A 16,469-nucleotide genomic window follows, 5' to 3' on the forward strand; every position below is an offset into this window, starting at 1 on the left:
GATAACCAAAAGGCATGGAGCAACTGAACAACTTGAAGTACTATTTTCTAGGACACACAAGCTGGATCACCTGTAATTTTTTCATATATTAAGCCTATAGTTCAGAGCCACAGTCCAAAAGGAAAATAAGTCTCCTTTCTGTCTCCTCTTTGACTCGGCTTATACAGACGGATGACAGTGCCAACAGCATGACATTCACTCTTTATCTCTCTGTTCAGATTTCTGCAAAGGAAAGCTGTCATGTTATGCCCTAGCTTGGCCTGTACCTCCTACCTACCCATTCAAAAATACCAGTGGAAACTGCTTTTATTCATCTTCAGAGATCAACAGGAAATCCCAACGAGATAACTATGTCTCCAGAATGAAGAACTTGGCAACGGTTATGCAGAGCACTGATATGAAAACTCATCTCCCTAGTGATATTTAGGGCACCCAGGACTCTATTGTAAAATCTCCCAGAAACCATGGAAATTAAGACAGATCGCTCTAATTAAAAGCGTTCTCTCTAACAAATGCTTATCAACATGTCTGTGAGGCTGTGTGTGCGCATCTCTGCATGAGCAGAGCTATTGTGCATGTGTACACATGAGAAGAACATCAGCTAACAAAATTTCCCTCAAACCCTGGGGAAGGGACGAAGAAACAAAATGTGACAGATGTTAGTCGTGTTGTTTGATGCATTACTGGGAGGCATTTGGATACCATGGTTTGAATGCATTATAAAAAGTTCTATAGAAGCAGAATAAAAGAATCCAGGAAATCCAGGACTAGTTTATAGACAATCCCCCTAATTTCAAGTTGGCTTAAACACTCTTGCAGTATGATAAAAATACATACTATTATTTTTGATTTAAGTCTTTAAACTGGCAAAAGCTGAAGTTGATAAGCTGATATTAGTTGGTTGTATATATTCTATAATCAAAGTGCTTTCCGAAGTCCTGCACCACTTCATGAATCCTGAAACCTGTAAGTTTTGGAACAAGAGATTGGTCATGTGAAAATGTGATGCTGGAATGCTTTTTTCTGTTATTTGATGTTCTTCTTGTTAATGAAATCCCAAAATAAAATCATGAAGCTAAAAAAATATTTCTCATTTAAATGATTATCTCCCCAAAACATCAAATAACTGTTCAAAACTCATAAAACACTGGAGACAGTAGTAAAAATTTAGATCCTCACAATTTGTCGGCAAGGCAAAGTTCATGGAATCACAGATTCATAGAATAGTTTGGGTCGGAAGGGACCTTTAAAGATCACTAAGTCCAACCCCACTGCTGTAAGCAGGGACATCTTCCACAGGTCAGGTTGCTCAAAGTTCATGTTTTTCATCATTTTAAATGAAAAAAGTCCTAGCTTTTTTTTTTTTTTGTGGGGAAAAAAAAGCATTTAGAAAATCCTCTTATCATAACTAGCTACAAATATTTCTTAATCTGAAGGTGATACTTCCAGACTACTTAACAGGTAGTTATATGTACATATATTTTTTTTTTAAAAAAAAGGATATACAAACATACTGGTTTATTAAAATAGGCAAAATTAGTATGAAATATGATGGCAAATAATTTAACCCACTGACAAATATTGTGTTACTTAGTAAATTTGGTGATGGCTCAGTTATTTATCAATGTAAAATAAAAAAAATGCAGAGACCGGTTCTACACGTAGGAGTGCTAAAAATATTTATTCATACTTAGCAATTTGCCTGGCAAACTTTATAAATTATGTATGGTGTTCCCAGTGGAAGTGAGCTCATGGTCAGCCCATGACAAGGACAGCAATGAGCCTTGTGTTAGCTTCCATATATGGTGAATCTCTCCTGGGATGCAAGAGGTTCCCATACCATGACAACAAGGACTAGCTGAGTAAATACATGAAACAACCTCAGAGGTACAATTTACAAGACCGGATTTAGTTCATGTGCTGCTGTATTGCACTGTTCAGCAATACTCTGCACTGTAGATTTTTATGTATAGGGGCCAGATATTTGTTAAATTCCAGCTACGCATTAAGAAGCCTAAAAGCTGTTAATGCACAGTGCGGTCTCAGCGCAGGGAAGCATCATAATTTCTAAAACCCAGCTAAGAGACAAGGCTGCACATTCTACAGTTTCTGCAGAAATTACACAGAACACAGCAATAACACTGACAATTCAGCTGCCTTACACTGAGTACTGTTCATCGTCATAATCATCACTTAAAATACTTCCTACTCCACACTTTAAATGACACTTCCAAGTCGTCTACAGATGCAGGCTAAGCTTTCTGCTTTTGGACCCTCTAAACTACAAATAACCACCTACAGACAAATAGGTGCCCATCCTGTAACTTTGAAAAAGAGGACACATTTTGGTGGTCTCATATGGTCACTACAGCCAAAGCTACTTAGGATGAGCCCTAATGCTTTATGCTAAAGCTGAATGGTCTGATAGACTTCAATGGTTGAATTTGAAAGACTGAATTCCTAGTTGTCAAAAATCTGCCACTCTGACGCAAGTAAAGTGGGATGAAGAATAATGTGAGCTGTTTGTTAGCTTTATAGATTGCACATACTCCATGTATCAGCAGGTCCTGGCAAAATCTGAGACAGCGTCTATTTACACAGTCTAAACAGTAGCACATGTAGAGATACAGGTCGGATCTGGGAGGGGACAGAAAGGGGAATGCCTGCAGAAAAGACTGCAACATCATAGTAAATCCATCTGGAAGGGAGTTCAAAGAGTCTACAAGTACTTACCTCTGCCCTAACTCCAGATCAGCTACATCCAAACTATTCCTGACAGATATTTCCCTAAAACCTTGCTGGGTGAAAACTCCTGAGCTTCCCCAAGCAATGCACTCCAGGGTCCAGTGACCCCTGTGATAACAAAGTTCTTTCAAATGAGTCAGCCAAATCACCCTTTCAAACAATTTGCTCCTTTTCCAGTCCCCAGTGGAGAAAGTATTATCTTCTTCCTTGCCACAGCCTTCGAAATCTTTCCACATTTGAGAACTACTGTGTTTCTCCTTGCTTTTCTTTTCTCTGTCATAAATAAACCAAATTATTTCATGTCTTCTGTATCTCTGATCGCTCTTGTATCTCCTCCCTACTATAACTGCCTGTCGTTTTTCACAAGTGGTACCCGAAAGAGACCACAGAGAGAGGGTAAGACACAATGCTATAACTAAATTATTACCAGAGCCAAGTTGAATGCAGATATTAGAGATTATCTCCTCACTTACACATCCCAGGGAAAGAAGTGTATTGATGTTAGGCCTTTACTTCAGTGTGTGCAGTGTGGTACTGCTGGAACCTTTCCTTCAGAGCTGTTGCTTTGCCATCTATTTCCAACATTGTGTTGATGTACATGATTAGAGCTCTTGTCCCTGCCGACCAGCATTCTTGTTACTTCCCATCTTTTTTCCTGCACCTTAAGAATATTTTAAGTTCTGATACTGTCCTCCACAATGCTTACAATTCCCATTACTGTCTATGGATTCCAAGTAATTAATGAAAGTATTGTGTAGTACCAGGACAAGGACAGACAGTATTTTCTATAACCTTCCAGTTAAACAGTCAATAATGACCAAACTATCTGCTTCTTCAAAGAAAAAGTTTGAGTAGAAGTTAGTATTTCTAGAGTTATTGTCCTGTCTTTTAGTGAAATGGCATGGAGAAATGGAGATGACTAGGAAGTAGAAATTATATAAAGCAACAATTTTTGTGAGAAAAAAAAGTGCTTTTCAAATCTTAGGGAGACTTTACAAGCTTAAATAAGATTTTGCTATAAATATGATAGTTTGTTAATATCTTCAGTTGAAACATTCTTTTCGTCTTAAGGTTTTAAGTGAGAAATCCATCTAGGTTAAAGAAAATTAAATGTGTTTGAAAGCAAATTATCTCAAAAGACTCCAAGATACTCTGTGTTCATAATTGCTGAAAATTGTTATAGAATCCAGTAAACCCTTATATTTATGCACCACAGAAGAAATATACAATTCAGAAAAGGAAATCATGTGAAATACAACATTGGAAAAAACATAAAAATTACCCTGTGAAGGTCAGTGGTGTAGTGTTGTTCATCTTCTATGTGACCCTTGCACGTCTCATATTCAGAGTATTAGAAGTATGTCTAATGCCCAGAAACTTGGCCACTGAATTCATACAATGTTAATGGCAAAGCTGTTCAAAAATATGATCACTCCTTCGTGTACTTGCCAGTCATTTCAGTTTAAAAATTGTATATTTGATACATGAATACCAACACACTCTCTAACAACTGCGCATTAACGCAACTTCAGGGATCCTGGGACCTTAGTGAGAAGATTGAGAAGTCATCACTCATGTCACTACACAGTTACTCTGCAGATTTAAGAGCCCATTATTTATTTCTTCAGCTTCCTTCCAGTTACATTCTTCAGTTGGACTCAAAATATATCAAGAAATGTGGTTCTTCAAATTTTGGCTTCACAGCATTATGCGTGTGCCCAACTCTTACCTTATAGCTGAGTTTTTAATAGCTTTGAGAAAACACCTCTCATGTAAAGAATGTGTGACTCTATCCTTCAGGCTGAGAAAAGCATGAAGTAAAGAACAGCAAAAAAAGGTAAAAAGGAAACTTACCATTAAACAAGTTACTAGAATGACAAAGATGCTGAGAAATATGACAACCGCATAAAATCCTTCTTTGCTCCAGATTTTGTCTGCTTCACGCTGGCCTTGCAAAACATTTTTCTTTTTTAAGCAATAAAACAGAAAGAGGAAGAGAAAAAAAGTTACACAGTAGCGTGCGCAGATTAAATAGCTCTCGTCAGGCATTAATCACCCTCCTCAGCTTTGTCATGGTTCACATTCCATAGTATATGGCACTCACTTTGAACGCTGCTACTTGCACACCCACCTCAGCTACGCACCCCGCCTGCACTCTGTGTGTCCATGTGCGTGCACGCGACCCAGGGATCCTAACACTACGTGAAATGATCTAAGACCTCCTCTGTGGCTGCTGAGATAATCCTCCACCAGGAGTCATGGGCTGGTTGAAGGTAAACAAACAAGACCTGCAGTCTTTCTTCGGAAACTACCTGGCTCATCAGGCAAAAGGGCAGCGTTCCCGCGTGGGCTGCGGAAACCACTCGCCCTACCTCTTTCTCCCTGCTGCTTATCTCCAGCCCCAGCACCCGCGTGCCAGACTCGGGACTGTTTACACTTGACACAGGAGCGACGAGCAGGTGACTTGCTGGATTGCCTTCGTGAGCTGGGAAGCCCTGACACAGTCACCTGTAGAGTACACACACACATACATGTGCATACGTAAAAAATTCTGATTATGTTGAAAGTAATCTCATTATCTGTCTATCTATAATTCTGATTATACTTAAAGTAATCTCATTATCTTTGGGTTCCTGATGATAGTACATTTCTAAAACAGCTGTGCACAGTAAAATTTCCAGAACTCCTGGGGAACTTCTGTGGATTATGAAATAATACTAATTGTAAAAGCATTTATTTTTGGCTTTATTGCAGTGCGGGGACTTGGTTGGGCTATTAAATTACCAGAAATTCACTATGTTTCCAAACAGAGATTTGGTTGTAGAAAGAGGTTACAAGTACCCTCAGTCTAACTGCAATATATTATTTGGAACAAAGTATGTCGTCTTGTGTTTCCGCAACCGCAGTTCAGTAGACATCGCTCTCCCCATTTTCAGCTACTTGCTTTTCTTTTCTTAATTGGGTGTTTTCAGCACAGTTCTCAGACTGAGTAAAAATGACCTTCTTATATTCTGGTTTCCGCTGTAAATGTTCACGGTCTTGGTGTTTTCCTTTTGCTGATATTCCCTAATGGCTTTAATTAAACTTCTCGTTTAACTAGTGTGCTGTCTTCCCACCTCAAGGTGGCCTTTTTTCCTCTCTGGGGACATTGTGTAGGAGGACTGGGAATTTTCTGCAGAGGAAAGAGTTCCTCTGTTCAAAGGTGAGTGGCTGCTCACTGGGCCTGTGTAACTGCAGGGACCCTCTAGCACTTTACATGGGTACTTTATACTCCAAAATCTGCTTAGCAACTGATTAACCTGCTCTTTTGAACAGTTAATATATCAAGGATAAACTCCTTGTGTCCATCAGTCTCCCAAACACAGAAAGTCCTGATGAAGTTGAATTCAGGTGGAAAGGCTTGCTGAGGAGGAGGAGATCACGGTCTGGGGAAGAGAGGACAAGCTGGCAAAAATCTGCTGCATGCTGGATCCCACTATGGTTTTCATAGTCCTTTCAGCGCAGGTTTGTGCACTGCTTGCTTTGAAAAGGGCCAGGACAATGCAGATTCAAGACAATTCACAGATCATAGTGCCACAAAATGCAAATACTTAGAGAAGTATTTGGTAGCACGGTTAATTTACAGAGGCTTGCTTGCTAAAAAAAAATGCGTGTGTATAACCAGGAGTTGACTGCTTTAGAACTGAAAGCATAATAAAGAACAGTTTTCTTTGGAAGTCATAGTCCTAGGGACCAGAATGGAAATCCTTTACCCCCTTGTGCTAAACCACAGAAACAGACCTTGTAAAATTAGTGTATTTGTGTGTGTGTGTGTAATCACGCAGTGATTCATGATCTGGGCTTAAAAGCATTGTAGGTATTGACAGTTTAACAAGGTTTTCAAGTGTCAGGCTTGCGTTTAGTAAGAACTTAAAAACCAGGGCTTTCAAAGATAAGCTGGAAATCTTGCCAAATATTTCTGCAAAAACTGTTCCTAGACATATTCAAACAGCATTGCCACTCTTAACTGGGTGCAGCTTTCTGTGCAATCTGCTACCTCAGCACAGCAAGGTTATTCTGCTGTGCTCATGGCACAGGACTGGGGTCCCAATACTGGCTCAGAGCCCAAAACTGCAGCTGCTCCACACTCCGGACTGCTCCTGTTGAGCTCCATGGAAATCCCACAGTGACAGCTGCAGCTATAAACTGTAAACTAAGTGCTGTAAACTAAGTAACCTGGGTAGGTTACCTGATGGCTTCCCAGTGTTTCAGATCTCTCAGAAGGAAACCTAGATAAAAAGCAGGAGTTGAAGGAGAATTGGCCGTGCTGACCTTTTGTAAATGAGTAAATGGGGGGGTTTGTACCTCTTCACTGAAAGGACAAATACACTAAAAAGTAAATGGAGAGCTAACAGGAATTTTTGACTCAATGGGTGAGAGACTTTAATTAACTCCAATTAATCAGTGTCACAAAACTTTTAAAATATTTTATAATAGACTTTGTACACATAACTGAGTCTAAAGGAATTAATCTTTATATTGTCTGTCTAATGGTACATGTGTTCAGGATACATTTTTCCCCAATTTGTCATTCTAAAAATAAAGTTCAAATAATATTAGTAAATGCTGTAAAAAGGGTAAAAAACCATATGCCACAACTTGAACATGTCTCTCACGCCGTTTTGAAACACGGAAGTAGTACCTTCACCTAACCAAGGAAATCTCTGCCCCGGATCTAACCGAGCAGTATGCAGGACAGCAGAATCATTGCTTAAGCTGCTCCCTAATGACAGAAGAGGCTGTGACCTACAGTAACTGAGTCATTTTATGCCCACAAAAGGAATTGCTTTCTGAAACGTCAGTGCTTCTCATTCAGAACTTTGTTCCTTGGTCTGGAAGAACTGATAAGAGGGACGGCAACTGCCACGCTCACTACAAATTGTTGACGCCCAGGAAACATACGATCACAGGATGGCCAAATGCTGTGGAAAAAGCAAAAAAGAGAGGACTTGTGTCCACGACCACATGCAATGAGCCTCCCACATGGAGATGTACTGTGTCTCAGCTGACTCATGTTACTCCACAATTCTCTCACTCCATTGGGAGCCCTCTTCTTCCTGAGAATCCACTAAGATTTTTGGATAGTTTTGGAGGAGTGGAAATGTACTGCTGCCATCAGAGGGCGGGAAGATAAATTCAGGCTGAGCTGCAAAAAACCACAGCTGATAAAGGCAGGGGAATACCAGAGCAAGTGGGCCAGCAGGGGAGTTCCAGTAGTTCAGCCGCCATCAGGTCCCAGAGCAAACCTGACTACAGGGAGGAAGGCTTATCATCATGTACCTCATCAAAAGTATTATCCCCTAGTGTTTGACTCCATTCCCTGAGGAGTCTCCACAATCAGGTGAGTCACTGAGGTAGAATTAACCAGGTTAATTTAAACAGTTAAATTCAACATAATTCAAGGTAGGGAAGAATTAATGTATTCTAAACAATCCCACGTTATCACTAAACTTACTGAAGAGTGCTTGCACAGGTATCTGCTCTGCTCTGAACTGGAACAAATGTGTTTAGAAAAACAATTTTTTAATAGACTTTGTTTGTTTGTTTGTTTTTTAAGACATTAAAAATCTACTCTGGCCTTTCTGCTCCTATTATGGAAACTTAGTGGATTATTTCTACAAACAAATAATATGAGCAGCCAGCCTTTGATAATAACAAGAGAGACATTGACCTGAGGTACTTATTGTAAAATCTGTGACTGAAAGATCCTGCCAAGGTATCAGGAGCTGCCAGGAAAGGTAAGTCTTCACTGGAAAATAGGTGAATTTGCAGATTGGGTCAGTTAACGCCAATTAGTTCCTTGGGCTGAAACGCTAATGAAAGCATGGCAAGCTGTAGTTCTGAGCTCAGAGGAAAGCTTACAGGGAGATGGGAATTGAACTTCACAATAAAAAGGGTTCACTGAAGTTCAGACTGAGTTGCTTTTCTTTTTCTGCTATTTTACCTATGTTAGCTAAGGCGGGTTAGGAAGGTCTCCTAGAAAATCACTTCCAGCCCCAGTGAAAACATACAGGAACGTGGGTGACCTCTCAGACTCCCAGGACACTGGATAATGGCCATTTAGCATCTCCCGTGACAAAGCCTCCCCAAAGACACTGCCTTACATGCATGTGCAATAAAGTGTTGTGATTTCATGTCAAAGCTGGCAGGCCTGCAGGGCTCCTGTCCCTGCTGCGGTGCCCTGCTTGCACCCATGCGGGTGTAACACTACGTCTGCCTTGCGTGATCACAGGAGCACATCCTCGTGCTCTGCTTTGTTCCTGGGTGCCTCTGTCAGTCTAGGCTGTTGTAATTTCTAAGCTATTCATTTTGATCACTTGTCCTTATAATGACTTACGGTTTCTGTATGCTTTAAGTGCATGATTGGTCCCTTTGATTTCTTCTCTAAGAAGTTAATTTCACACACTTCAAAGGCAATGCACAGAAGCCTTGTGCAAGGAGGCTGTACTCGTACATTTTGGGATTGCATAACATTGGCACGAACTCTGGAAAATTCTCCTTTAGTGCCACATCTCCTAGCTGGCAGTCAGCTTATCTCTCAAAAGACAGTAAACCTTATTTTACCCACTGCAACCAGTTATTCTTGTCATTCAAAACCGTTTCAAGTTCTTTTCTACTCTACTCAGCTCTGAAATCCAATAGTATTTTCTATTTTCCCTGAGTACAAGTTAAAGATATTAGGAAGTCAGGATTCCCACACCGTAATAACATGGACTGCCTGAGTCATTGAATTTAGTCCCACCAGCAAGCAACAGTTTGGTAATTTGTTCTGGGGAAGTCTGCTCCTGGCCCTGCTACACACCATGGAGCAGAACACAGTCCTAAATCCCACTTCAAACAAAAACTTTAGAACATAATAAAAGAGCAAATGCTACAACTCCAATAGGCTGTTGGAAGAGAAAGGGCATATGGAAGGTATTGCCATTTCCCTGGATCCCTGAAAGGGCAATGGCTCCATCAGATTAAATTTTCACATTCCCACAGGTACACAATCCATTCTACACCAGGCAGCAAAGGACTCCAGTGGTTCCTACAGCAAAGGCATCTAGGGAATCTGCTTTTTCAGACACTGCAGAATAAGAAACTAGGATATGAATTTTGAGACAGGCAATTTAATTGAAAATATATCAATCAGTGATAAATGCATGAGCAGATGTGAACTGGCAAGCTATTACTGGAATGCATGGAAATGTAGTTCCAGTCACCTACATCCACTGAGACTGCTGCTGTTTATGGTATCGCATGGGCTGGGACTTTAAGCTGAGAGCGTCAGTTTTCCACTTGGGTTTTCCTACATAATCTTGGTAAAGCTTCTTAGGGCAGGGTAACCTCCACCACCATTAACCCTCTACATCTGGGGGTCTAGTTGAAGCTAAGCTCTGTTAGAAAGTCAGCCAAGCAATATCAGGAGAAGTATCTCAGAGATGGGATGAACTGTCTGCTGGGGGTAATTCTGTCTTTCTGTTTAATGTAGAGACAGCTGGCAAACTTTCAAGCCTTAGGCAGCTAACACTGAAATAGGCAGCTAAAAAAGGAGGCAAATTCCAGCCCTAACACCTCTGTGTCAGCCACCCACCTAGAAAGATGAGGATAATGCTTCCTTTCTGCACAGATACACTGTGAGTGCGCATACAATATTGTTTGTGAAGCAGTCAGACTTTTTGGTGGAAGAGTGTACAATTTATTAGCTCATGAATTAATTAGGATTGATAGTTCAGGAATAACCACATAAAATCGGTAAAATAATCTGTCAAAGCTATGTAAAGCTTTGTATGACTGTATCTTCCTTCAAAGGTTTGCCTGTGTTGATTTTGCTTTCTGTTATTTGGTTTGGCACTATTTCTTCTTAAAGCAAGATGGGAGAAGAGTAAATAACTGGTTAGTGGTTGAGCAAGTAAAGATTATATGTTGTCTTTCAGCTGCTGTTTTCCATGAATCTTACACATGTAAACAATTTATCAAGATCCAAAAGGAACACCTATTAGTGTAAAGGATCAGGGCCTTAGCTGTTTAATCTGATAGCAACTGAAATATTAAAATAATCTCCTGTTTTGCCAATAGTATTAGAAGGAGTTAGAGTCTGCACAACTTCCGTTTTAATAATCCTTTTCTAAATTATTCCATCTGGTTGCTTACATTTTTTCCAGAGAGAAAATTCAAATATCTGAGCACTCCAGATTATTGAAATGTATCTAACACAGATGAGATGTTGAGTTCAGCACTGTGTTTTTTTCCAGCATCTCTTCATAGCTTGATGTCATTCCCCCATTCATCTATTATTCATATATATTCTTGTCCCACATCTATCTGAAGTGCTATTTGTAACTGAAGTACTTGGAACAGATAATTGCATCTACCACAACTGTCAGTCTGATATGCTTCGGTAACAAAGGAAGTTCTGACCTAAAGGAAGCATAGCCCAGGTTGCTGATGGGTGATATATATACCTGATTTGATGTTTGGACAGCACTGCTTGGCTTTGTTTTGTACTAGAGCAGCTAAAACCTGAGAATCCTCTCACTTTCATAGTGGCAAGCTGCTGTAGTAGAGCGTGTAAAATTGCATTAAATTGGCCTTGCTTTTATATTTAATTTTTTTGTAACAAAGATATCTTCGAGATCCTTAAACAGAGTTAGAATACTTAAAATGAGCAAAAGTACTTCTAATCAGTAGAAATACAGGTGAACATAACAGCCAGTACTAACTCAGCAATAGCTCAAACATAGGTTTGGATGTAAAAAAACCAGAAACTCTTTACCCATAGGTGGAAACACAGCCCATCAGAACCTCTCCTCTTTTTCCACTTTTTGGGCCATACACAACTCCTCTGTCAAAATGGGAGCTTCCATGGAAAATGCTGATTCTTGATAACATGTTTGAAGTTATTTGGACTTCACACTGAATTCTGAGGGTCTTTATATGTAGGTATACTCAGCACTGGTGAGGCCACACCTCGAATCCTGTGTTCAGTTTTGGGCCCCTCAGTAGAAGAAGGACATTGAGGTGCTGGAGTGTGTCCAGAGAAGGGCAACGAAGCTGGTGAAGGGTGTGGAGAGCAGGTCTTATGAGGAGTGGATGAGGGAACTGGGGTTGTTTAGTCTGGAGAAGAGGAGGCTGAGGGGAGACCTTATCGCTCTCTGCAACTACCTGAAAAGAGGTTGTAGTGAGGTGGGGGTTGGTCTCTTCTCCCAGGTCACTAGTGATAGAATGAGATGAAACAGCTTCCAGCTGCATCAGGGGAGGTTTATATTGTATATTAGGAAAAATTTCTTCACTGCAAGAGTGGTCAGCCATTGGAACAGGCTGCCCAGAGAGGTGGTAGAGTCACCATCCCTGGAGGTATTTAAAAGATGTGTAGACGTGGCACTTCAGGGCATGGTTTAGGAGGCATGGTGCTGTTGGTTGACGGTTGGACTTGATCATCTTAAAGGTCTTTTCCAACCTTAATGATTCTGTGATTCTAGGTAAGGGCTTCTAAGGTACTAAATAAAATGCAATGTGATGTGATCATGTCCATGAGCTCAGTGATTTCCTTTCCTACAGGTCTTTGCTTTTTTTCATTTGCTGTCCGTACCTCAAGTGGTCAGCACAGAACTAGATGTCCGTCTCAATGGTAATGTATGGCACACTGTGGAGATGGCAGTGCAGTCTCTGCTTTGAAATACATCCCCATCCCCCTCCCCCCCCAAAAAAAAAAAAAAGGATGTAGTCATACAAATAATGGCTACAAGTTTTATTTTTGCCCTCTTTTTGGAGCAGGTAAACAAAATGAATCTCTCACTTCTCCTGAGAATAGAAAGAAGCATGGGCACAATGTACAAATTCATTTTTTTCAAACTCACGTCAGACACAAGTTACACAGGTAGTAATGCTCACACCTGAGATCTGCATTTCATTTATCTCTCTATGGAAATTGTTATACCTGCTGACCCACATTAATAGACCAAAAGTCCTTGGGCCCTCTTCCTTTAAGGCAACTGATGCATGGTTAGGATCTAAACTCTGATTTCAACGGTAGCCCAGCTCTGTGAGGAGGAGCTGGATATTAACGCTTAAATAGCCTAATGAAGCATTACTGAAGTAATTTAACAGGGCTAGCTGTGTAATTGCCTTACAGCAGTAACACCATCTTTGCTTATACATTTTCTGCCTCACGCTTGAGAACCTCAGCCTGAAAACTACCAGGGATGTAACAACTGCCTAATCTGTAACAAACTACAGGTTAGAAAATTGATAACCAACCTCAGGGGAGACCTCTGTTATTCCAAACTGGGATAAACTCTGATGCAAAATGTTGATATTAAGAGAACGCAGCACTTCTTCAGATGGGAGCGCCTCAGAAATTCCTGGCTTTCTGTTCAGTGGGGACACAAACAGTTCCACACAGTTCTTCTTCCCCTAGGAAAATAAAAAAAATGCAAAATCATAGGAAGGGTCTGAGATTAGATAATCTCTGCTGTCTATAGATTGCAACTATAATTCCAAAAGCAAAAGCATGGAATTTAAAGGTTGTAACCTGCTCTGTGAGGAGAGTATACCTATTCCATGACTCCTTAAATCCTATCTGACTGTGCAAGAAAATGCAAATACCATACTTGGGCATAGTTGCTTTGTCCCACTCACCGTTGACAGTGTTGTACCCTCTTCCTGAGTATAGTACCATTAAACAAGACAGGTCAATGTAACATAGTGAGGGGAGGAGCCATGGGATGGGGTCAAGGGCAAAGTGCTAGCAGGGATTTTAGCAGATGGTTCATTTGATCTGAGCTGAAATGCATTCATTTTAGAAGGTGGTCCTGGAACAGGAATGCTTAGTTTAATGCTGTGGTATTTTGGCACTGCTTTCTAATCCCATGTCAACACATTGCAGACACATACTACAGTTAAGTATAACATTCTTTTAGTTGACTCAGTGCAACTTCTTAAAATGGCACAACAAAATGGAAGGACCAGAAAAGTTTTGTTTAAGTTTTGTTTAATGGATAAGCTGAGAATGCCTACTCTCCCTTCTATTAATTCCTGCCCTGGTGTCTTTGATGCAGTACTGGTAACCCAAGGGGTGCTGTATTAGAGATGTCAACTATGCTCACCTGTTGCAAGGAGAGACTGCCAGAGAGTCCCTCTGGACATGACAGACTAGAACAGCACCTGAGACCAGCACTCCAGACAGTGCTGAGGTCCACATGGGGTGTGGGAACCCGGGTTCCCCATGGCTATGGCCAACTTATCTGAGGCCAGACCTGAGGGGTGCCACACACGCAAGGTAAGCATTGACCTACTACCTGCATTACTGCCCACTCAGGCAAGAACCTCACCGGTCTGCTATTCATCGTTATGGGATGGGAGAGATCAGTACAAACTGGGATAACCCTCATTTACCCCTGCCTCCTTCCCCTCACCTTGAATGTGCATCATTATCTTTCCTGAAGGGAAGAAAAAGACATCTTTTGCTATTCTAAAAATACGTAGTTTTGCACTCAGAAGTAGAGCTGCACAGAAAGGGACTCTCTCAAACACATTTACCCTCAATCTGCCCTCTGTGCTCTTACATGTGCCACTGGTCCATCTGCTTGATAAGATTGGTAAGGATATTGGCCACTGGTGGGACTGGGCATTTTTCAGTGGGACTGTTCAAATCATCAGGGTGACAAGGAGTGAAAACAGATCTGCGGGGCTGGAGTGTCAATTCAAGTCAGAGACTTTTGTCCAGCTGAAGAAGATGATTTGAGGCTACTTGGTTTCTGACATGAGCAGGTGGCTGGTTCTGGGTGTAGGTGGCAGGCACAAGGCAAGGAAGGATTCCCAGGGGTTTGTACTTTCTCTGGTTAGGAGCTCCTCTTCCCATTCAAAGGCCTTTATGGGAGGACTGTTTACTGGGAAGATTAAGGAGACACTGAAAGTGCACAGTTAATATTTCCAGGCACTCTCTATGTTGGTATGTGTAAGAAGCTAGCAGGCCCTCTGCTTTCCCTGTGCCCAACCACATCCTGGCTGCTAGGCTGCTGCTCACTTCTGAGTGCTGCTCGCTTGGGAGGGAGTCAACTTACCTCATATCTGTCATTTAAACTACCTCCAAAGTCAGTGGAGAGAGACTGGCATCTCCAGAGAATTATTTAATCCATCCTAAAATAATCAGGATCTCAATGCCTCTCCTCCTCCAGTTAGCCTTCTCTATATTGCTTTTACAGGGAACCTAGATGAGTAGCTTAGACTAGGCTCAAGTGAGGTGAGATGAATTTTGATGTGCCTTGCTTGCTTGCCAGCACTCTGCATGAGAGGAACTGTCTCATTTTAGAAGGATGTGAAGTGGGAATAATGTCTCCTAAGATGTATTTTTCTTCCCTGTGAATTTTGACTTTGTATGATATTTTTAGAGCAAATGGGGTAAAATTTTGGGTTCTTTCTTATACCATTAAAAGATCAGCTCGTAGCAGACTTTTACAGATGTTGAGACAACGAATTAATTAATAGTACTTAGTGTATTCTGAAGTATTTGCAGGTGCAAAATGGCATTACCTCTTCCCTTAGATCACAAACGAGAGGAGAAAGGGAAAAGCTATGAAGCCAGTAGGAAAATAACCAGCATATTTCTTCTGCATAGTTACATAATTTCCACAGAGCATAGTGAGAAAGCTACTAAGTGACTTAGTATGTTGAAATACACATCCCAAACTCTGGAACATTTCTCATTTAATTGTGCTTTTCTCTGAATATGTCTTTCAACCTTTCATTCTGGTTAATGCAGAGGACAAAGGAGATTTCGCATCACTTGTCAGGAATGAGTGACATCCCTGGCGAACACGAAAAGGGCTGCATTGCATTCCTATTGATCTTTCCCACTGTACTTCTTGTGTGATCCTTTCTTGCAGAGACATTATTTGATGGAGTTTCATAATCCTTTTTGATGTATACAATCCTATCAAGCTATCAAGGCAGGAAATACTTTTATGCTGAACCTGTCAGTTTTCTTCCCTAGTATTCAACCTGCATGTAGAACAAAATAAAATAACTCTTCTTCCCTCTGCAGTATGAATTGAATGGTAGCAATACAGACAAGATATTGTGGGTTTTTTGGTTCATGGCAAAATTGTCATAAAAAGACCACAGTATTAAGAATGTCTGCTTTTAACCACGCACAGAGAAGCATACCAGGTCAATTGCTTTTAAGAAGTCTTTGTTGCTAGAAGAAAGTTTGTCATCATATTTTGCAAATACGATACCATAGTCTACAAGATAATGTCTGAGCATAGATTGTTATAGCTGAAAAGTGAAGCATGAATAGTAATATTGTGAGAAGACATTTAAGTTACTCCTGGAAAGTCTGAGGATACATTGTGGAGATGCCTTCAAAGGGCAGAATCACATGTATTTTTTGAGCAATATTCAACTGCTGAGAAACAAAACATGAATAAGTGTCTCTTAATGAGCGTGATATAGAACTACATTGGAATGCAAACTAAAGGGACAAGTAATCTGCTTATGAATAGGACACAAAAGAGATTTATCTGACTTAATCTTTCTCTAGACAGTAACTACAAATGGTTGCCTTTCAAAAGAAAATTTAAATAATTTGGTAATGGAGATCTGTTTCTCTGTAATGCAGTTAAAATATTGGAAAAAAGTATTTTTCTGTCCTATTTTATTGCACTTTTCCATAAGGACAGGAAAATAAATTTAAGAGAATT

At 40.5% G+C, this 16,469-nt stretch overlaps 1 protein-coding gene across 1 annotated transcript in view; it reads right to left on the reverse strand.

The window, feature by feature from the left end:
* PTPRR (protein tyrosine phosphatase receptor type R) overlaps window positions 1-16,469 on the reverse strand; it is a 154,152-nt gene that overhangs the window by 60,570 nt on the left and 77,113 nt on the right. Inside the window, exons 4-5 of the mRNA XM_064449550.1 lie at window positions 13,027-13,182; window positions 4,600-4,710 (exon numbers count right to left, since the gene is read on the reverse strand). Coding sequence (XP_064305620.1) covers window positions 4,600-4,710; window positions 13,027-13,182 — 267 coding nt within the window. The remainder of the gene's footprint in view (window positions 1-4,599; window positions 4,711-13,026; window positions 13,183-16,469) is intronic.

This window comes from Phalacrocorax carbo, chromosome 1 (assembly GCF_963921805.1).
Source record: "Phalacrocorax carbo chromosome 1, bPhaCar2.1, whole genome shotgun sequence".
Classification (NCBI taxonomy): domain Eukaryota; kingdom Metazoa; phylum Chordata; class Aves; order Suliformes; family Phalacrocoracidae; genus Phalacrocorax; species Phalacrocorax carbo.